This window comes from Eufriesea mexicana, unplaced genomic scaffold (genome assembly GCF_001483705.2).
Source record: "Eufriesea mexicana isolate 0111107269 unplaced genomic scaffold, ASM148370v2 scaffold1992, whole genome shotgun sequence".
Taxonomy (NCBI): Eukaryota; Metazoa; Arthropoda; class Insecta; order Hymenoptera; family Apidae; genus Eufriesea; species Eufriesea mexicana.
In genome coordinates, this window is record NW_016910066.1 from 128,397 (window position 1) to 151,406 (window position 23,010).

The window sequence follows — 23,010 nt, forward strand, 5'->3', positions numbered from 1 at the left end:
AAATGCGTATAACTATGATTAAACATTACAAATGTTTCTCTAAACATATATTAAAGGAAAGCAAAAGAGTGTTTCATTTCGCATTAATTTTGATAAATAAATATAAGTATGCTTTTCTTTTATTGTAATTTTTTTAATTCGTGATTTTTACCAAATATTTTTTTAAAGGTTAACAAATTATGCAAATCAAAGACGAAAGGAATTAGTTTCTAATCGGAAATGAAACGAAGTACGTGTTAGGTTAACGTTAAATTAGAGTAAAAACATATGAACTCAATAGATTTTTCACGGTCATAATATGTTGAGTGCTTCACTTGGAAATAATTTTAATTATCATTCATATCAATGCGGTTAATATGGTAACCACAGAATACTTTCCGTCTGATTCATTGCTACATGATGGTAAGCACTTGTATAGTTGAAGCGATGGAATTATGTTTCCTAATTTATGAAACAACTCAACCCCATGAAACTGAGATCATTACACTTTCCTCTTACTTGTTAGTTAAAGTGATACACTACTGTTTTTTAAAGAATATGGAAAACGAAATAATTAAATCGTGACTTTAGATATCGGAAGCTATGGAAAAATTGCAATAATTTATTTACCAAAGAATAGGATATACTTTATAAGAAATTATAAAATAAAAGTAATAATTGTTTTAACAGTTAAAGTTCAATTGAAAAATGAAGTGAAAACATATTTTATTTATCAAGATATAAACATTTAAAATTTTTATGTTTTATTAATGATTCTATTATTATATTATTAATGAGTTTATATTAAAGAATAAGAATGATTGTATTCTTTACATTTTTCGTGATTTTGTGAAATACTTTTAATGATTCATTATTAGTTATTATGCTATTATTATGCTATGTGGAATTATGTTTGGCATTATCCTGATTGTATTTTAATTTAATTAGAATTTAGTGATTAAGTGACTTAAATTACATATGTTGTTGAGTACTTAAAATTGAAAGATTAAATCGATTAAAGGATTACACGTGTAAAGGAATATATAAAAAATGGAAAGAAATCGTTATTATTTAAAGACATACAGCGCAACACAATTTAAAATAAAGCACTACTACTTTAGTATTAATCATGAGCGATATCAACTAGAAAAATAGAATCCAAATACATATAATATAAACAATAACATATCATCGCGTTCTAAGTATATTTTTCCAATTATGATTAAGATGTATACTAACAAAATTATATTATTGTTGTATTATTTATAAGAGACAATAAATGTTTAAACCATTAGACAATTTAAATGGTAAGCCTGATAATTAATGCAGCGATTAATTTCTTACAATGTTGGAGAAGTAGAGACTGATGATACACGAAATATAAGAAAATTACAGTGAGACAAAAAGGTGGGTAGTATGCGTAGGCAGATTGAGAGTGTGTCTTCCACACATGATGCATCAAATAATTCTAACCACACCCTTCCATCCGCATTCCATCTTTCTATCAATTTTGAAATCCAAATAACATATGATTTCTTACAATCAAGAATTCAAAACTAATACCCTTTATACGTACGTATATTATATTTGTCGATTTTATTGTTAATTTGTGAATATCACGAGAAGGAAACATAGTATTCTTAATCATTTGAATCGTGAATATGGTCGTGACATAGCAGTGTGCTTGTGACAGTTCTCTATAGTCTGGTTATGCATCTATAAAAAGGAACTCCTTCATTGTAATACGACATATAAAAAAACCTAATGTGTTAAATATTTATGTTACAATTCAGTATTTTATTTTTAAACAGTGCGTCATAATTGATTAACAATCAATTCGATTAATATTTAAAAGTAAATCAAATAAGGAGGAGAAGAATATTGATGAAATGTGTAAAGAGTGATATAGATATATATGTATATCTATAATTTAAATGATTTGATTAGACTATAATAATTAGAATGTAGGAAACAATAAATTTTCAATAATCAAGCATAAAATAATAAAACCACTATTAATAAATCAATAAGAAGAATTCTTTTGTAACATAATGTTTAAATATTTACGATTATTAATAATCGTTTTCCTGCATAATAAGAAAAGTCTTCTTTTGTAAATAGCTTATAAACGCAAATGAGCGCAAATAAAGCGGTAATGACATAATATGACCGTACATGCATTTGTGCACTGCATATTAAGTCCTCGAAAGCATGAAAGTAAAAACTGAAGAAACATTATTTTTTGTGTAACTTAAAAATATTAGACTGTAATAACAATATATATATTGAAAATTTATCTTCACGTATTTATTTCGATGAAGGCTAGATCATTAAGAAACACCAAAAATACTTTTTTGCGTAAACGATTTTAAAAATTTCACAAACACGTATAACTTTAATATTATATAACTTTTTGATATGAAAGATATACATAACTTTAAATTTATTTATTTATTACTGTCGAAATGTTAATTTAAAACTTAGAGCTATTTGATAAACACTTGTAAAAAGGGTAATGCTTTTATAATATTTTAATTCTTGTCTTTTTTGGTATGAGATGAAATGATGTCAATTCTTCCGTAACTTGTTAATTTTCCTTCTGCCATATGACGCACATAAATTTATATAGTTTATGACATAAATTAATCGCATTACAGGATTTCTTATAAATTATTCATAATCGTTTGATTCAAATTCCAAATTCAAAACGATATTTGTAAGTAAACCATCTATTCTTAGTGTTGATAAAATGTGATAACGTTATCAAAGTTAATCATACGCCACATCATTCGTAGCTTAAATAAAATAACGTAGATTGTAACTAAAAGTTAAAGAAATTTTTAACAAGCGAAATAATTATTTTATTTCAGTACAGTTATTATATATTATACCATATAATTAAAAAAAATATTCAACTATTCAATATAAAATTCTTTTATTTGCAATTATATCTAATTTTAAAATCTCTGGTAATAAAATATAAGACAAGACACAATTACCAATGTTACAATAATTATAACGAGACGATCTTTTTCCTTTCACTTTTCCTTAATATAATGTTTGAATACGAATTTATAGAAGGAAATCCATTTGAGAAAAATAATTTTAAAAATACATCGATTTCTCGTTTGATAGAATATATTGTTAATGCATTTTATCACTAATTATTAGTATCTTTTACATTTACATAGCAAGAAATTTCCTATTCTGAACTCTTAAAGTTAAAAAACGACGTTAAAATTTCAAATAATTTTTCTTATTCCAATTATAAAATCACACTTTCAAAACAAGTTGCAATCTTTGTGTAATACAAGTAAAAGTAACGAGAACTGAAAGGAAGAACCTTACATTAAGTTCTGTTTGTTAGTATAGGCGTTTTAAAAACTGATTTTCAAGTCAATATCTTTTTTCTTTTTTTTCTGAAAATCTTGTGAAATAATACTTTTTAATTTCCTTGGAATAAATTCTGGTTTTAAAACAAAAATATAATCCTTTCATCTACACAGTAATGTGTATCCACGCGGTATAGAAAAGCGCATAGATTGTTTTACCGCAACGAAAGGAACGATATATGCGATAAAAGAACAGTATAAAAAGTATCATCGATAATTTACCTTGAATTAGAAAGATTTTGATGAAAAATGTAATTGACGTATGTTGAGATACATGTTCCCATTTAAGAATCGGTGTACAAGACAATTTTCTTTCTGTTGCACAATTTTAAACACGTGAATTGATTGAAATTCTTATAAATTACGGCAAACGTAATGGAAAAGCTGCGTGGACACAGTTCGCGCGACGACTACTCGATGACTACGACACACCACCGACGCATTTTAAACGTTCACTGAAACGTCAATTATGCTATACACACTACCTAAGTAGATAGAGACATGCGGTAGTAAACCTCTGGTCTCTGATTCAATTTTTTAACGATATCGTAATTGAATTGGATAAATTAAACTACAAACGAATTCTGTTTTTTAAACGAATTCTAGATTTTTCCCTCAAGGATGTAATATAACAAAATAATGATATAACAAAGTCAATGAAGATATTATCAAAAGCTTTGATTTTCAATTGTGATTTTCTTCTTAGATTTCTTTCAAATTTTTTTCTAAATGAATATATACTCCTTTTTGGTATATCTAATAATAAAAGTAATATAATTGAAGCATTGAAGTATATTAATTGATTAATATAATGTCCGTGTAGATCATAGATATACTTTATAGCTACAGTTTATTATACATTATATTAAAAATCTTTTTTCGCCTTTATTAATATGATCATTTCTCTCTTTTCGTGAAATTTCTGAAAACAGAATTAATGTAATAAAGTTATTACATATATATAAATAACTTTTAAATTATTAGTATATAACTATTAACTCATAAATAACATTCAAATAATTATCATTATCGCTGTCGTTAGTTTTTGTAAAATATTAGACACATAAACACAATGTGATATTTTGAAATCGAGAGAAAATTTTGTATAACCTTACGAAAGGTATACGTATCTTTCTTCCTTACATACAAATTAAACAAAATAACTATTGTATGTACATAGTACTATGTACAGTTTACTAACTTCATTATATATTAGTTGAAGAAATATGTATTTTTATTTTTATTTTTAATACGAAAAAAGAAATAATCTAATTAAATAATATTAAAACAAACTTTGTTAGGTATTGCGATACTAATCAGAATAAAGTTCAAGATATAATTATAGGAATGATCCGTCGTTTACAATTCATGGTGCACATAAATTGAAATTCTAAATTACATGTCCCCCATATTTAGAATGATTCATAGTTTCATATTCATAAATAGTATTCGTCTGATGACGTAGACGCTTTAATTAACGATCGCACAACGGAACATTATCCGATTGTTTGACAAGTTTGGTACAATGCCGTGATTTACATCGTTTCAATAGTGTTCTATGTTCTACATTAACAGCGACGGAATTTTCATTAATATCTATACAACAATTATTATAAAGTAAATAAATTACTTGAGTAAATATTGTAAAAGGAATTCATGAAAAACAATTTAAACAATTTAAACGGACAAAGTCACAATTTAAATATTCAATTTGATAAATATTTGAGTATATGAATATATCTAAAATATATTAAATCAATTTCTTTTTAAAACTTATTAAAGAAGATTAAATTCAAAATAAATATTTCAATTGGAATAAATTTCACATTTACCCATTGATATTTAATATAATCTGTGTAATTTGATGTTCTCTTAATAGAGGTCTCGACAAACGTACATTTTTTAAACGGTGTACCTTTTCAATATATAATCATAGATAAAAGTTCAAGAAACGTAATATTTTATATACCAAGAAATACAAATCATTAATCAACGGAACATGATTAAACTTCTGGAGAAAATGGAAGATAATTATGAAGAGAGTAACAATCAAGCAGATCGAATAAATTACTTAATCGAACAGGTAATCTTTTTACTAAAGATTAATGTTACGACTATTATTCTACTTATTCCATTCTATTTTTTATCGGCACATTTTATCATTTTAACAATACAAAGTTGAAATCTCAATATTTTACATTCTGTATATCAGAAAAATAAACGTTTCTTTCTAAATTCTTTTGTTAAAAGTTTATGGAATTAAGAGAAAAAATCTATAAACACAAAAAAAATAGATATTACTGGGAATCACATTTTTCTATTTTGTCGATAAATATTTGGACAGGACAAATCAAGTATATAGAATTGCAGAAAAAAGAAATCAATCTTAGAAGCGCTATTTCAAAAGTTGTAAAAATAATCGAACTTAAACAACAAGAATTGAAAAATTTAATAACAAACAGAACAACATATTTCACAGAACAACGGTATTTTTATCTGCTTCTTTAAATAAATTATTTAATCTAAATACAGTTTCCATGTTCATATTTTTCCTAGTAAAAATTTGACCATACTTTATAGTGCTAAATTTCGGATGGAAGGTACAAACTTTACAAATAAATGCCTGCATGCGCAGAGGGAATATGTACGTTTAATTATATTTGTTTTAAATTGTGAATGATTTCTAATTTTAAATTCAATGAGTGATTAATAAAAATAAAATATTTTATTCATAGACAAATGAAAATTTGATTCAGAACATTCAACAAATTCAACAGGAGTACCAAAAGATACATAATAGATTGCCAACATTTATGGCAAAATTGATAACTCTAGGAACATTATGTAGTTTGAATAATTTAACCTCTGTTGAAGAAACTCAAGAAGTATTAAAAATTAATATTGTCTTGAGAAGTATAACGTAAGTGTAACTATTATCAGTAAAAAGAAGTTTTTAATCCGTTATTATAATTAGTAATTTTTAATAATTCATTCACTTTGCTCAAATGCTATATATAGGGAAAGTAATAATAGTAAATTTTTGCAAGTTACATTCGTCCAAGATTTATTGAAAAAATTGGAAAATGAAGTAAAACAGAAGAAAATAATATTGAATAACATTTGTCAGAATACATAATTTATATCATTATTGTGTTGCAACATTAATGTACATTGATATTAACATTAAAACTTGTTTGTTTACTGCTATATCTTATCTTATTATGGAACAAAAATATAAAATAAAAATTAAAATTGTATAAAAATTTTGGCATTTTATTATTATTTCGTTTCTTTCCAATTTCTTGTAAAATAAGTTTAAACTGAATTCTATTTCTTTTAGAAACTTCAAAATAGTGAATTAAAAAATGTCTATATAATTACATATATGTATTTATTACTATTAAATTATTATTTTTAATTATTATTTTTAATTATTTTAATATTAAATTATTCATTTAATATTGTCAGTATTGGATTGTATTAGATTAATCACATATTAGAAAAATCATATAATTGTAATATCAGCATCTAATAATATTCATATTGTAATAGAATTAGGATTTTTAAATATTAATACTGAAGAATTAATAATACAAAAGATACATCAAAATTTTCTAAATATTTTAAGTGTTTAAAATAACAACGACTATAATAACAACAACAACAACAACAACAATAATAATACTGTTAAATTAAACTTTAAAAATTAAACTAAATTAATCAATTTTTAATGGAATTCAACGTGTTCCATTTTTGAGTTAAGAACATTTTTTTTTTTGTATCGTTTATTATATGTATTTTTATTATTAATTCTAATAAACTATAATATAGCTTTTATCTTTTATATCCTTATCTCTATTTTATAAAAAAAAATTTATTACTATTTTTTTTATTGATACAATTCATTTGAGTATATTAATTGGTTTCATTCTAATGTATAATGTTCCCGCGTAAACTATTGTAGGAAGTCCAACCGGCTGCGATCATTGGTTAGAAAATTGAATTTATCAAAAGCCGGTGTACTACGTTGTCTTAAGACATTTTTGTAAAGATTTAATATTTTTTGAAGTAAAAGTACACGAAATTTTTGAAATAAGTCAATATGGAACTCACGGATGATAATTTGCTTACTCTTAGTGAATATTTAAAGCATACTCTTAGCCCAGATATAAATGTTAGATGGCCAGGTGAATATAACCTCTTTGTTAATGATCATAAGATGTTTTATAAAATAACAAACTCGAATATATCACTATTTGTAAAGATAGTTTCTATTTAAATTTTTTATTTAATTATAATAAGTTTTATTACGATTTGCAATTTAAATATTACAGTCTTAAAGAAAATTTGGCATGTGCGTATCAACAAGTACTTCACTGAATTATTATAATAATTTGCTACTTACAAAATCATTTTAAAGACATATATGTTGAATTTATAGAAAGCAAATACTTGAATTTATAGAAAGACCAAAAGACATCTAGAGAGACATTTCAGACATTTTCTTTTTTTTTTTTTTATTAAATAAAATTCTTAGTTTGTACTAATAAAATGATTTATAAAATATGATAGATTAAAATTTTTAAAATATATTGATTATAATCGTACTTTTTTGAATTTATAATTTTTGTCTTTTCTTTCGATTCTTTTATGAATCTTTTGCAAAAACATGATTTTTATATTTATATTTTATTTTTTTTCACATGCATGAAATATGTTGGATCATAAAATAAATTTATAAATTATTTATTTTTTTTTGTACTTTAGCTGAAAAGTTTTTAGCATCAGTTGAAATAAATCAAAATTATCCATTACTTCTTTTACATCTTGTGGACAAATCTGAAATCAATATAACTATTAGAATTGCTGGTGCAGTTGCATTTAAAAATTATGTGAAACGCAATTGGAAAGTGGTAATTATTCGTATTATTAATTAGTATAATTTTTATTTTAATATTTCTAATAAATTAACAATTAACTGCAATATAATTTATTTTATATTTAGGGAGAAGATTCTATAGATCGTATACATCCACAAGATAGGGAAGCTATAAAAAAATTAATTGTTAATTTAATGTTACATTCTCCTGATTCTGTTCAAAAACAATTATCCGATGCTGTGTCAATAGTTGGAAAATATGACTTTCCAAATAATTGGCCAGAACTTATAGATCAAATGGTTGAAAAATTCAATACTGGAGATTTTCATGTTATTAATGGTGTTTTACATACAGCACATTCATTGTTTAAGAAATATAGATATGAATTTAAAAGTCAGAGTCTATGGACTGAGATAAAATTTGTATTGGATAGATTTGCTAAACCTTTGACAGATTTATTTGTTGTAAGAATTTTACTTTATAATTTCTTCTTTAGTTATAGTGTATTAATTGCATTTTTAAATTATTTAATTTTTTTTAGGCTACAATGAACTTAATACAAGTACATGCAAACAATATAGATGCATTGAAAGTTATATATAGTTCTTTGGTAATTTTATCCAAAGTGTTTTATTCCCTTAACTTCCAAGTGAGTAAAAGACATAATGAGTTATAATTGATATAACATTAAATTTTCGTATTATAAATATATATATTTTATTTTTAGGATTTACCAGAATTTTTTGAAGACAATATGGCTGTGTGGATGAGAAACTTCCATATATTGTTGAATACAGATGTCTCTTCCTTACAATCTACTGTACTATTACATATAAATTTGTTGTTATATATTTCTTTTTAGTAAAATATATATATGTTACAATATTTGACTTATGTATAGGATGAAGAAGAAGCAGGAATAATTGAACAGTTGAAGTCACAAGTCTGTGATAATATTGGTCTTTATGCTCAAAAATATGATGAAGATTTTCAACCATACTTACCTGAATTCGTAACTGCTGTGTGGAATTTACTAACATCTACAGGACAACAACCAAAATATGATACTGTATGTAAATTTAATAAATACTATATACATTGAAATTGTTCCAATGATTTTTTACATTTTTGCAGTTAGTTTCGAATGCTCTGCAATTTTTAGCAACAGTAGCTGACCGTGTTCAATATAGAAACTTATTTGAAGATCCAACTACTTTAAGTAACATTTGTGAGAAAGTAATAATACCCAATATGGAATTTAGAGGTAATTAAGTAATTTAGAAATATTATATTTAGCATATATATTTCATATGTCTCTTGATTTATACTATAATGATATTTCATATTTAATAGAATCAGATAATGAATTATTTGAGGATAATCCAGAAGAATATATCAGACGAGATATTGAGGGCAGTGATGTTGATACACGAAGACGTGCTGCTTGTGATTTAGTTAAAGTGCTTTCTAAACATTTTGAAGCAAAAATTATGGAGATTTTTGGTGCCTACATACAAGTAAGTAAATAAATATATATATGAACTTGCCCTATACGTATTGATGTACATTTATTTTTCTGCTTATTTTTAGGTGATGTTACAAAATTATGCTGATAAGCCCACTGATAATTGGCGAAGTAAAGATGCTGCAATTTATTTAGTCACTAGTAGTGCGAGTAAAGGTCAAACGCAGAAACATGGTGTTACACAAAGTAGCGAACTTGTTCCATTACCACAATTTACAATGCAGCACATTGAACCGGAATTAGTTAAACCAAATGGTACAAAAAATGCTTAAAACTACTAAAAACTAATTTATTTATTAAATTGTTAGAAATTTGTTTTAAATAAAAAATTTTAATGTAATTTTCAGTGAATGAATTTCCTGTGCTTAAAGCTGATGCAATTAAATTTATAATGACATTTAGATCAATATTGCCAAGGGAAATGATAATTGGTAGTTTATCACAACTAATTAGGCATTTAAGTGCTTCGAATATTGTAGTTCACACATATGCAGCTTGTGCAATTGAAAAAATACTTGCAATGAAAGGTTCCGATAATTTACCGTTGTAAGAAAATTAATATTTTATTTAATGATAATATAATTACCTCGATATACTAACATTTTAAAATGTGAAATTTTATTTATAGAGTGGAAGAAAATGATATATCACCACTGACATCAGATTTATTAAAAGGTTTATTTGCATGTTTAAATATACCTGGCTCGGAAGAAAATGAATATGTAATGAAAGCTATCATGAGAAGCTTTGGTATTTTACAAGAGGTGATTGTACCATTTTTAGCAGATCTTTTGCCAAAACTTACAGAGAAACTTGCCATTGTATCTAAAAATCCAAGTCGTCCTAACTTCAATCACTATCTCTTTGAAACATTTGCTTTATCGATTAAGTAAGTAATTAAGTAAATTATATTGTTCAATATAATTTTAATATAATTTTGTGTTTAATATAATTTTAGAATCGTTTGTAAAACACACAAAGTTGCAGTTTCTTCATTTGAGGAAGCACTGTTCCCAATTTTCCAAGAAATTTTACAGCAAGATATTCTAGGTAAACTATTTCATTTGATATATAGAATCATGCTACTTGTCTTTTAATTAATATTTTTTTTTGTTTAGAATTTTTGCCATACGTTTTTCAAATACTTGCTTTACTTTTGGAATTACGAACGACTCAAGATATGCCAGAAGCATATTTGGCCTTGTTTCCTTGTTTACTATCATCCGTGTTGTTTGAACGTCAAGCTAATATACATCCTTTGAATCGATTATTAAGAGCTTTTATTAGCCATGGTGCACACCATATAGTAGCACAAGACAAGACAAATGGTTTGTTAGGTGTATTTCAAAAATTGATTGCATCGAAGGCTAATGATCATGAAGGTTTCCTGTTATTACAAAGTATCATTGAACATTTTGCACCGTAAGTTTTTTCTATTAGATTTTTTTTATTGTGTCATTTTAACATTTACACTGCTAATAGTGAAATATTTTTAGGAATGTATTGGAACCATACATGAAACAAATCTTTGTTTTACTATTTCAAAGACTTTCGTCATCAAAAACAACAAAATTCGTAAAAGGTCTAATTGTATTTTTCGCGTATTATATCATTAGATACGGTTCAAATAGTTTGGTTACGATTATAGATCAAATACAATCTCGGTGAGATGTTTATTTACGAAAAATTAAAAAAAAAATTATGATTAAAATTAATTGACATTTAATAATTTTAATATTTTCAGAATGTTCGGTATGGTCGCAGAACGTGTATTAATAGAAGATATGCAAAAGGTGTCAGGTGATATTGAACGAAAAATAACTGCAGTTGGAATATCAAATTTACTAATTGATTGCCCTGCAATGTTGGAAAGACCATATAGAACATATTATCCTTATTTATTAGCAACGTTAGTAGAATTTTTCGAATTACCACAGGATCAGTCTACATTATCCGAAGATAATATATTCCCAAAAACTGAGGATATGCCTGGATATCAAGTAGGATATAGTCAACTAATTTGTGCAAAAACTCTTCCAAAGGATCCTTTAGAAGGTATAATTATAAAACACATTTTATTTCCTAATTAATTTTATATTTTAACAAGTAAAAATTTTACTAAATTTTTCATAAATTATACTTCCATAAATAGCTATAGGTGACGTACGTTTACATTTAGCACAAGGATTAGCAAGATTATCACCAAGGCAATTACTTAGTATTCTTGACGAAATCCCAGAACCTATCGCAAATCTTCTAAGGAACTATCTCCAAACGGTTGGCATTACCGTTGCATAATACGAGCTAGACGTCCGAGATAGATTAAAAATTCATTTGATTGCTCGGAAAATAAACAACATTGAACTGAATAAATTGTAACAAAGAGGAGAAAAAAAAGTTGTTTTTCCGGTATTTGTGTTGCGGGACTGAACATTGTACCTATTGTTTGTCTGTCATGTAATTGAATATTTCAACAGTTATTTATCATTTTCATGTGATACCTTGTTTGGAGTCTGTGACGTCAAAATTGTTAGAGAAAAAAAAGAATGCTAACGCTGTAGCACAAAACCATTGAAATAATTAGTTGCTACGTGTAATTTATTGTGTGAAACATTCCTGAGGAATTATTTATGTCAATCCACATTTTGTACAATAACGAAGATGACAAGCATACATCTCTTTAGATTAGTTGTTTAATAAATACGTGAATATCTAATCAAGTGATACTGCGTTGACTAATGGCCTGTGAATAAATTAATTGCTAAATACATTTTAAACTTAGATGTACAATTTTTATGCTTACAATATTTGTAAAGATTGTTAAACAAAAATTTTAATTGCATTTTGTATTTTAAACAAATTCGTTTCTATTTTATTCCCTCTTATCAACAATCATAGCAAAAAGCATCTATTTGTAAATTTTCTAGAGATAATGAGTTTTCTGGAAGTAATGAATGACAATGTAACCTGTAACAAATGTACAATTAGAAGAGAAAAATGAAATGAAATAACTTTAAGTATTGAAATTATGTCAAATATTATTAAAAATATAACAAATATTGTTTATTAACTTTTTTAATAAAAGAATTTCAAATGTAGAATTTTTTCCATTAATAAAAATTATTTTATAACATATTTATTTACATACAACATTAGTAACAAAAAAATAATATCGAATATTATACTTTTATATCTTTGAAAACAGTAATTTTTTTTAATTGTTTTATAGATTATCTTCGTTCATAGAGAAACATAGTAAACGATAATAGTGCATAAATTTAATTATATAATAAATTTACTTTATTTGTATATTTGAAAGTCTTATATTGTGTTAACACAAGACTCAAAAAAGAGAAAAAATGATGGAAACTTTAATTGGAAATGGTTTCTATGTAAATCCGGTTTACAATTAAAAATTCGATAAGGTAAATAACTACACAAAGAAGTTACCGATCTGTGTTTACCTTCTGTTATCAATGACGTGCATCATGGCAGTATAGTGTCCGATGTTTCTCACATAGCAATTGACATATACTTGCACTAGGCAAGTAGTTAGTAAGGACGGTCAACAATACACAATGGCGAAAATAATTTTACTGTGGTTATTATTTGTTATATGTTCAATTCACCGTACGTCGACTTTTTATTTGCCGGGTTTAGCGCCCGTGAATTATTGCAAGCGAGGAGAAACTTCTGAAACGTGTAAAGTGTGTATCAAAGATTAGTTTCAAGTGTTTCAAGAATTGGTTATGATTGCTATTAACGTTTTCCATCTTTTTTTCTTTAAACACAAATATTTCATATTTATTGTTTATAATACTCATTATATATTAGTCACAGTTTAATTTATTTTCTATTTTTGACATTACATTAGTTAAAAATTATTTTTTAGAAATTATAAATATGTTTTTTTATGTCTTCCTTGACATGTGACTCATAGTATTGAAATTAAGTAATGAAATGTTTTAATTAAATAATAAAAAGTATAATTGTTTGTACAATATTATTGAAGTATTCTTAAATCGACTTTGAATTTACTTTGTGTTTTAATTTATATATTAATTGCTAACCCATTTAATCGTTATTATGTATGAATTTTTTAATGTGAATGTTGCTGAATTTCTAAGCTTATATTTATTGTACACAGCATAAACATTATATTTGTAAAAATATTGTAAAAGTTTAAACAGGCTAATGTTTAAAAAATAGTTTGCAATTTATTTTTGTATTATGAAGTTTTCTTTTTATTAACATAATTATACATTATTTAGAATTGCAGTCTATTTATGTTTTATATGAGTATAATATATATAATTTATAATTTAATATGTTGCATTAAATAATTTTATTCTTTTTCAGTCTGAAATTAAACTATACGTAAATCGTTTAAATACTGAGAAATATGTAATACCATATGAATACAGTCAGTAAGTTTTCAAAAAATATATACATATGTAAATAATATTATATTTTTTAATCTTATAAAAATCTAATTATCATACGAACAATTATTTTTATTTAGTTTTGATTTCAAAGTTGTTTTTGGAGAACGTATAAGGCCTTCTCCTTATAAGGTATAGTAAACCAAAATATCTTTAAATATTTCATCATTCTCAATTATATTTCTCTTTGTGTAATACATCGAATGGGAAATGATAATTACCATTATATATGAACTAATTATGAAGTATGAAAAACAAAATTATTATCTATTATAATTATATCATGTTATAATACAATTAACTTTTTCGAGCTAATATATTATTTAAAGGAGTATTTTGGTCTAGAAATTTGAAAAAATCGATTTAATTTTTAATTTTCTTGAAGTATGTCTTTAGAAATATGTCTACAAAGTTTGTTTAATTTGTAAAATTAATGGAATAATATTTGTTTGAAGAATATATAGGATGTTCCAGCAACGGTAGTGCAACTGTGAAAAGGGTGATTCTACATGCAGAAACAAATCGAATAAAAAGAATACAATTTTTTAATTGGAAGCTTCGTTTTCGAGAAAATCGACTTTGAATATTCGTCGAATGCGTGTGCACTTGACTATGACTTAGATGTGTCGAACATCAGCATACCAGCACTGGTGGTACAGTCGAGCAGGTGATTATTCTACATGATTAAATAAATCGAAAAAAAAAGAAAAAAAGAATAAAATTACTTAATTGGAAACTTCGATTTTGAAAAAATCGTCTTATAAATATTGACCGAGTGCGCGTGCACTTAGTGCAGCCCTAGTACAACGAGCACGAGTAGATGGGTAGGATGCGAGAATACAAATGGCCGACATAAAATTACAATCTTAATTACATTATTCGTCATATACATACCGTTGTTTTTAGAATAAAATATTCAATTTCCTTTGTTATAAAAATATTCGCTGTATCTCTTTAAAGAAACATTAACAATTCATTTTTGTTTTTAAATTATTGAATATTTTTTGTTGAACATTTTATTTAGTATAACAAAAACCATTCAATGCAAGTCATATGTCATTTATAAATAGCGCTAATATCCTTAGTATCAACATGATGTATTATGGTATCTATCTGTGCCCATAGATTTTGAATAACTTTAAATGAAAATAAGACATGTAATTTACTTACTAATGTATTACTTTATTAATTCAAAAGTTGTTGAAAGTGCTATATGACGAACAATGTACAGATTACATTTATATCGCAAGAACTTGTGTCCTCGCATCCAGGCGGTCACTCGCTGCACGCTATATTCGATCCAAGTGTTAAGTGCACGCGCACTCATTGAATATTCAAAATCGATTTTTTCGAAAACAAAACTTTGAATAAAAAAATTTTATTCTTTTTGTTCGATTCGTTTCTGCATACAGAATCACCCCCTTCCCAGTTGCTGGAACATCCTGTATATATCTTGCAGCTGCAATGTGTAGACACAATGTTGCAGCAGGTATATTTTCCCATGATATTCTACAAGAAAAGGTAATGAATTTTTTCATGATCAACTATCTATATCTCATAATGTTTTAGAAATTATAAAATCCATAAAGGACTATTCAAAAATGAATTACTGAAAAGATGTTTCAACACAGAGACACAAAATAATAATGAATTACTGTTATATTCTTTGATTTGCCCACAAGTCCATTTAATGAAGAGTTTTACAATGTATTATGAACATTGTAAACAATTGGTATGAATATTGGTCAATAAGCAAATATGTATGTCTATTTTCGAGACAAAAGAAGAATTCTTCGCTCAATGTCAGTCACGCAAGGCAGCTGAACGTTCTAAAACTGAACAGAAAAAAGAAACTCGGTCAAACTTAAGTTTTTCAACTACGAGGAAGGATTAACTTATAAGCCTGGATTGGCAGATTAATCATAAGTAACCATTTCCATGTAACTAATACGTAAAACTGTAAATGCGTTTTTATTGAAGCATCATTTTTTGAAGGGATGTACTCAGGTTCTAGTTGATCAAATAGCTTGAAATTTATATAGAATCTTCAACAAATATACCACTATCGTATAAATCATGGATTTTTAAGATATTGAGAAAATTGATGTTTAAAGATTCAAAGTGACATTTTTTTATTTATCCAGATTTTTCATGTATCTTGGTTCATAGGAGAACTATATTCATACTAATCAAGATGCTATTTTGTTTTTTCGTTTCAGATTATCAGAACAGTTAGAATCTTGTACACTATCTCACCATTTTTTCTTTCTTTATAACCATGTTCAATCACACATAATGTAGTTTAAGTTAAAAAGAATAATTTGTATACTTTAAATAGTAGTGAAGGTGTATTCCAAAAATTATGGAAGAAAGTCTTATGGTTTTTTTGCAAATAATTGCTAAAAAAGGCTTAAAAATTGGTCTTCTAGATCAGGATACCCCCTTAATCTTAACAATAATTGGGGAATACTAAAACTATATTTTATTGATGTGGATCTAGATTTTATATTATAATTAATTTTCTTCTGTTTAATTTTACGTATCATATGTAAATACTTTTTTGTTTAAGTATAATATATAATAAGTGTATATAAATAATACTCAAAAGATTACAATTTAAAAATATTTATATTTGTCATTTAAAAATATATTAAATAATATTACTCTTTCTGTATATTATAAGATTTTATTTAATTTTTTTCTGAAAATGTGATTTAACTTATCTTATAATATGCAAAAATTATAAGTCTAAAATTATAAATATGTATATTAAAAAAATAATATAAACTATGTAAATTTTCAGTTAGAGTTCATGCACGATGTTAAGTGTGGATTTGTATGTCAAAAAATATATGAAGGAGGAGATAAAGACTCTGAAAAGAAGTTGGAATTTTTGAAAAAAGGAATGGCATTTAATTATCAACATCATTGGATAGTTGGTAATATTTTAATTTTAAAACAAATTCAAACATAAAATATTCATATGATCATCAACATTGCTATATTTGTCTTTTTATAGATAATATGCCTGTTACATGGTGTTATCAATTAGAAGATGAACGACAATATTGTAGCACAAGATTTCCTATGGGATGCTTTTCTCGAGACCCAAGATCTCCAATGGACACTTGTAGTATTAATGTAAATTTAATTCAATATTATTCCTATATTTTTATTAAGACTGAAAAAAATAATTATTGAAGTAAATGTTTAATCGAAAATTTTAAGAACATGTCTTTTGTCTAAATTTAAACACAATAGATTAAAAATTTAAAGGAAACGGAATTATGCAATTTTCTTTTTTAGGGAGCATATAACAAAGCAAAAACTTATTACCTATTTAATCATGTAGACCTTACAATCACGTATCATAGTGGTGTTAAAGAAGAATGGGGATCTGCATTTAAGGAAAATGGTGGACGTATAATATGTAAGGAATAAAGATTTATGTTCATATTATTTAACTGCAATGTTGATTGAATTATTAAATTTATGCTTATTTTCATTAATAGCTGTTAAAGTGGTTCCCCGTAGTATTAAACATGGTAACACTCCTGATTGTGAACTCAAAGCACCATTAGAAATACCACATGAGGCACTTGCTACTGGTCGTCAATTACTTATTACTTACACATACTCTGTAACATTTACAGTAAGTATTTAAATTAATAAATTAAAAATAATGTATAATTTGATTATTTTGTTAAACAAAAGATATATTTTTAATTCTAGGAAAACAGTACAATCAAATGGTCATCCAGATGGGATTATATTTTAGAATCTATGCCTCATACAAATATCCAATGGTTCAGTATTTTTAATTCATTAATAATTGTTTTATTTCTTTCTGGAATGGTGGCCATGATATTACTTCGAACATTGCACAAAGATATTGCAAGATATAATCAGGTACTAAAGGAATACTATTTTTAATTATCACTGCATTATTGTTCAATAAAATTAAAAAATTAATTTATTATATTTTATTCTGTTATTTATATACTATTCAAAAAGTCTTTGAAATTATTAACATATTATTACATCACTCTATTAATTAACAAGAAGGCTTCACGTTTGGTTTTGTTTTATGTTATAAGTTGTTGATGTTCCTATGTCTGTGTTGCAATAACGCAGGCTTCCTTTCAGATAGAATCAGGAGAAGACGCACACGAAGAATTTGGCTGGAAATTAGTTCATGGCGATGTATTTCGACCTCCTCGCAAAGGAATGTTGCTATCAGTTTTACTTGGCTCTGGTGTTCAAGTGTTCTATATGACACTTGTAACACTGGGTAAGCTTCTAAATGTATATGTATATCTATATAAATACCTTTTTACTTGAAATATAATAAATAAAAAATATAAAATTTTATTTTGTATTTTGCACAGCATTTGCTTGTTTGGGATTTTTATCTCCAGCAAATAGAGGAGCTTTAATGACCTGTGCCATGGTTTCATATGTTTGTCTTGGAGCTACTGCTGGTTGTGTATCTGCTAGAATATATAAAAGCTTCGGTGGTGAAAAATGGAAGTCGAACGTGCTACTTACATCTATGTTGAGTCCTGGGTAATATAATTTATTGAATAAATATAAGTAAGTGATGAATAAAGCTGATATGAAGCTATAAAATTTTAAAATTACTATCAAAGTTAATGACAGTTGTTTGTCTAATAATTATCAAATTGTTTCTAATAATTTGTATAATTATGTATCTATTTTATGTGAATATTAAAGCATAAATATTATATAAATTTAGGCAATAATTCTATATGTAGAAAATATTTAACTTTTTTGAATTATTTACAGAATTGTATTTAGTTTATTCTTCATAATGAATTTAATATTTTGGGCAAGTGAAAGTTCGGCTGCTGTACCATTTAGCACTCTTATTGCTCTCCTAGCACTTTGGTTTGGTGTGTCCCTACCATTAACATTTATTGGTGCTTATTTTGGATTCAGAAAAAGGGTAAATTTATTTATTAGTAGAAACTTTTTTTATGATAATGTAAAATTTTTTTTTTTTCATATTCAAACTGTGTTTTATTTTAATTATGCAGTTATTTTAGTCATAAAAAATGGTGTTTTGAATGAGAATTTTATTTACAGTCCTTGGAACATCCGGTAAGAACCAATCAAATTCCTAGACAAATACCAGAACAATGTTTTTATACTCAACCAATACCTGGGATAATAATGGGCGGAGTTCTACCTTTTGGATGTATATTTATACAATTATTCTTTATACTTAATTCTTTATGGTAAATATAATATTTAAAAATTTGTTAATGATAATATAAAAGTTAATAACATAAATCATTACTATTAATTCCATTTCATTATTCTAACTACTGTTAACTTAAATATACTTTATTTAAATAAGAAAGATTCTAAATCTTCAATATTTAAAATACCTTTATTTTAAAATTAAATTAATTTTTTCAGGTCAAGTCAGGTGTATTACATGTTCGGATTTCTTTTTTTGGTATTTGTTATACTCGTAATTACATGTTCAGAAACGACAATTTTATTATGCTACTTTCATCTTTGCGCAGAGGTAACTTAATCATTTTTTTTAATAAAATAGATAAAACATTTTTCAGAATATATATATTCAAATATTTTTTAGGATTATCACTGGTGGTGGCGCAGTTTCCTAACATCTGGATTTACCGCATTTTATTTATTAGTTTATTGCATACACTTCTTCATGACTAAATTGGAAATAGAAGATGCTACATCTACGTTCCTCTACTTTGGCTATACCTGTATAATGGTTTACTTATTCTTTGTTTTAACAGGTGACATATTTGCTTCTCTTTTGTTAATAAAATTGCAATATTTTATAATAATAGAATATTATATATTTTGTGTATTAAATAGGATCAATTGGTTTCTTCGCTTGTTTTTGGTTCGTGCGGAAGATCTACAGTGTCGTGAAAGTCGACTAATGTATCAAATGACACCTATCTAAATAAAATGAATGTGGTATGAGTAAATAATAAGAATGAATGATAATTGATACCAGCCTTAAAAAAAAAAAAATATTAGCATATGAATATCAAGCCTTTTTTACACGCTTAAATTCCTTCTTTGTCTATTAAAATTGTCATTCGATATAAAATTAATATTATATCGACACAATTAAATATTTCAATTATTATTTATTATTTATTAATTTGTCATGAAATGTAAAATAACAAATCAATAATATTACAAATATCATAATTTGAATTTTTGTAAAATGAAATTTATACGATTGATAATTTTGTTATATTGTACTTTATTAAATTAGTATAAAAATGTTTTCTTTTTGTAGTAATAATAATAATAATAATAATTATGAGTATTTTAGAAAAATTTATATTTTTTTTTTACAAGATTTCTGAATATATATCTGCCAAAATTCATGTTATATATTGTTTCTGATTTTTAAAACACGCGTATAAAAGAAGTTTACTGAATTTGATTTGCTATCTAAAGATTAAAATACAAAATTTCAGAATTTATCAACATAAAAATTAAATTAATACACGTAACTACTTTTCGGTATGTATTTTTTCGATGAGATAGCGATATCAGTTATAAAAATACGTGAATACACAAAATGAATAATGTAATCCAGATGTTATGTCTTATTACTACATACATTTGTTTACAGTAATAAACTGATAAATGAAATATTAATTAATGATGTAAATAAAAGAACACTTTTGCCTTAGAATCGCAAACAATTAAATTTACTGGATTACAAATTTTAACTGTATTGTTTACACATTTTTTTATCATATTCATAAGACCAAATCCTTTGTGATTTGTATTCAAGTTTTATTCTTTAAATTACTGCAAGAATTACCTAATTTTATAATATAAATAATATATATATTATAAAAATATTAATTTATTAAATTTATTAATTTTATTATGATCAAAATGCGATAAACCATAAAGGATAAATTTCATTAAGATCTTAGGTATGTTGTAAAATCCGAATTTTTTGGTAAAATATTATTTATAGACTCCAAAAAAGTATATGTTTCAGGGATTAAAAACTGTTATAATATCGATTCTAATCCTCAAAATAATTTTAAAAAGTAGACATTGATTTCAGTACTGTTCTATTATCGATTCGTATATAGATGTCAAACAATGTATGTACGTATTAGTTACTTATTTGTTGAATGTGTTCATTATGGTTTAACAAAAATTTTTCGGTTTAAATTATAGTATAAAAAAAACAAAAGTATATGTTTTGTTTCTTTAAACTAGTTTTAAAAGAATGTTTATGTCAAGTTATGTTAGTTTTTATAAAAAGATAATTATATATATATATATATGTAAAACCGACCGTATCTAATAATTTCAATACTTACAGAATCGATATAAAAGACAAATTAAGAACCATTTTTAAATTGCAATTAAAAAAGCATATCACAATTTTTAATAACTGTTTTGATCCCTGATTTTTTCACATGATAATGAAAACAACAACAAAGAAAGAAGAAAGAAAAGGAAAACATTAAAGGATATGTTATTATATGACTACTCTCTTTAAAATTACAGAAAGGTATATCCTGAACGTAACCTCGGGAAAATTAGTTTAATTGCGAAAAAGATATACAGTGTACAAATTGGTAGTTAAGTTAAACGCTGAACTTGAAATTTTTAGTTCATTTTTATTTTTTCTATTGATAGTATTTGTGATTGTGAAATATTTTAATTAATAACTGACATGCACACATCCTGTAATTCATGACTTTTGCAAATTGAAGCAATTACGACGTTAGCGTTAATGATGTTAATATAAATAAAGATCGAATAAGTTTACGTAAATGGTTATTTCCTGGTTGCAATAACACATTAATTGACATATGCGTAAATTGTTCTGTTATATAATTTTTTCCTTATTAAAATCATTTCCTTTTCGATTATATTTTAGTATATGTATAAAATACGTTTGTTTAAACCACAGAAAGTATATATTATAACGATAAAATAAATACGTAACGAATAAATTCGTTTTCTGCTTTAAAACGTATATATTTTGCTTTTTCTTTCTTCGTAAATCTTTCGATCTTGTTTCAAGAATGAATGACAAATCATCTAAATATGTTGTGACATTGTACAAAGTAAGCGGCAGATGTACTTTTTATATATAACCTATGTGTTTTACATTTATTGGTAATTTTACACGTCATATCACGGCGTATTGAAATATACTTTATATACAAACGTGTTTCTGGCTGTGCAAATTTATTGCGCGAAAGCGAGAAACACCAAAACTTTACATGTTACTACCAAATCTATGGTAGTATATATTAGAATTCAAGGAAATCTGACTACTCTACCGACAGAGATAAAAAGAAATAATTCCAGGGAGAAAAAATGCTCCCGTCGACGCTTTAGAGTGACTTTATATCAGTCAATGAACCACAGCTCTCGCCATCATCATTTTGGGCTTTTCATTTTTTGTTGCTGCTGCTTCCAATAATTTGCCCAAATTTCATTTATTTTGTTTTCTTATAACAAGACAAACAGTATTTTCAATAATCATGAATACTAAATTCGTTTCAAGCTTTTTTCTCTATGTAGATGGTTTTTCATTCGATTATCCTCCGATTCCCAGGGCACGTTTCGCGATATCTACGATATATCGTAGAACGTGATGCGTCTCTTCTAGACGATGGAAACACTACCACCATTCGTTCTACAGTTACGCTGCTCTGTTGAATAGTTAATGTCGACCTGTAAGAAGCACGGTTTAATGCTAAAATTTTAGGGAAAATGGATCGGAG

At 25.6% G+C, this 23,010-nt stretch overlaps 3 protein-coding genes across 5 annotated transcripts in view; 2 read left to right on the forward strand and 1 right to left on the reverse strand.

The window, feature by feature from the left end:
• Positions 1-9,049, reverse strand: part of LOC108549394 (ras-like GTP-binding protein RhoL) — a 13,220-nt gene extending 4,171 nt beyond the window's left edge. The window contains exon 1 of one of the 3 annotated variants that reach the window (XM_017902747.1): positions 8,986-9,049. The gene's annotated coding sequence lies outside the window, so the exon portion shown is untranslated. Of the gene's footprint in view, positions 1-1,323; positions 1,342-3,593; positions 3,783-8,985 lie in introns of those variants that run through there. The other 2 variants (XM_017902745.1, XM_017902748.1) reach the window with 2 other exon arrangements.
• Positions 7,372-12,195, forward strand: Cse1 (chromosome segregation 1). Its single transcript, XM_017902744.1, has 16 exons — positions 7,372-7,558; positions 8,139-8,294; positions 8,381-8,715; positions 8,793-8,900; positions 8,979-9,071; positions 9,153-9,320; positions 9,386-9,515; positions 9,605-9,768; positions 9,842-10,031; positions 10,124-10,322; positions 10,405-10,665; positions 10,735-10,826; positions 10,895-11,198; positions 11,273-11,440; positions 11,521-11,831; positions 11,929-12,195. The coding sequence occupies exons 1-16, from the start codon at positions 7,474-7,476 to the stop codon at positions 12,072-12,074; spliced, it is 2,910 nt and encodes a 969-aa protein (XP_017758233.1). The 5' UTR covers positions 7,372-7,473; the 3' UTR covers positions 12,075-12,195.
• Positions 12,196-13,259: 1,064 nt separating this feature from the next.
• TM9SF2 (transmembrane 9 superfamily protein member 2) lies at positions 13,260-20,287 on the forward strand. Its single transcript, XM_017902741.1, has 15 exons — positions 13,260-13,483; positions 14,136-14,203; positions 14,299-14,350; positions 17,022-17,157; positions 17,238-17,359; positions 17,525-17,648; positions 17,731-17,870; positions 17,951-18,127; positions 18,365-18,509; positions 18,607-18,784; positions 19,025-19,184; positions 19,325-19,476; positions 19,661-19,772; positions 19,845-20,016; positions 20,099-20,287. Exons 1-15 carry the CDS (start codon positions 13,355-13,357, stop codon positions 20,164-20,166), a joined length of 1,935 nt encoding a protein of 644 aa, XP_017758230.1. The 5' UTR covers positions 13,260-13,354; the 3' UTR covers positions 20,167-20,287.
• Positions 20,288-23,010: the final 2,723 nt, after the last annotated feature.

Coding starts and splice junctions, on each gene's coding strand:
- TM9SF2 (XM_017902741.1), top strand. CDS start 13,355: ATGGCGAAAATAATTTTACTGTGGTTATTATTTGTTATATGTTCAATT. Junction 13,484..14,135: donor AAACTTCTGAAACGTGTAAA/GTGTGTATCAAA, acceptor ATTCTTTTTCAG/TCTGAAATTAAACTATACGT. Junction 17,871..17,950: donor CATACTCTGTAACATTTACA/GTAAGTATTTAA, acceptor TTTTAATTCTAG/GAAAACAGTACAATCAAATG.
- Cse1 (XM_017902744.1), top strand. CDS start 7,474: ATGGAACTCACGGATGATAATTTGCTTACTCTTAGTGAATATTTAAAG. Junction 9,516..9,604: donor ACCCAATATGGAATTTAGAG/GTAATTAAGTAA, acceptor CATATTTAATAG/AATCAGATAATGAATTATTT. Junction 11,199..11,272: donor ATCATTGAACATTTTGCACC/GTAAGTTTTTTC, acceptor AAATATTTTTAG/GAATGTATTGGAACCATACA.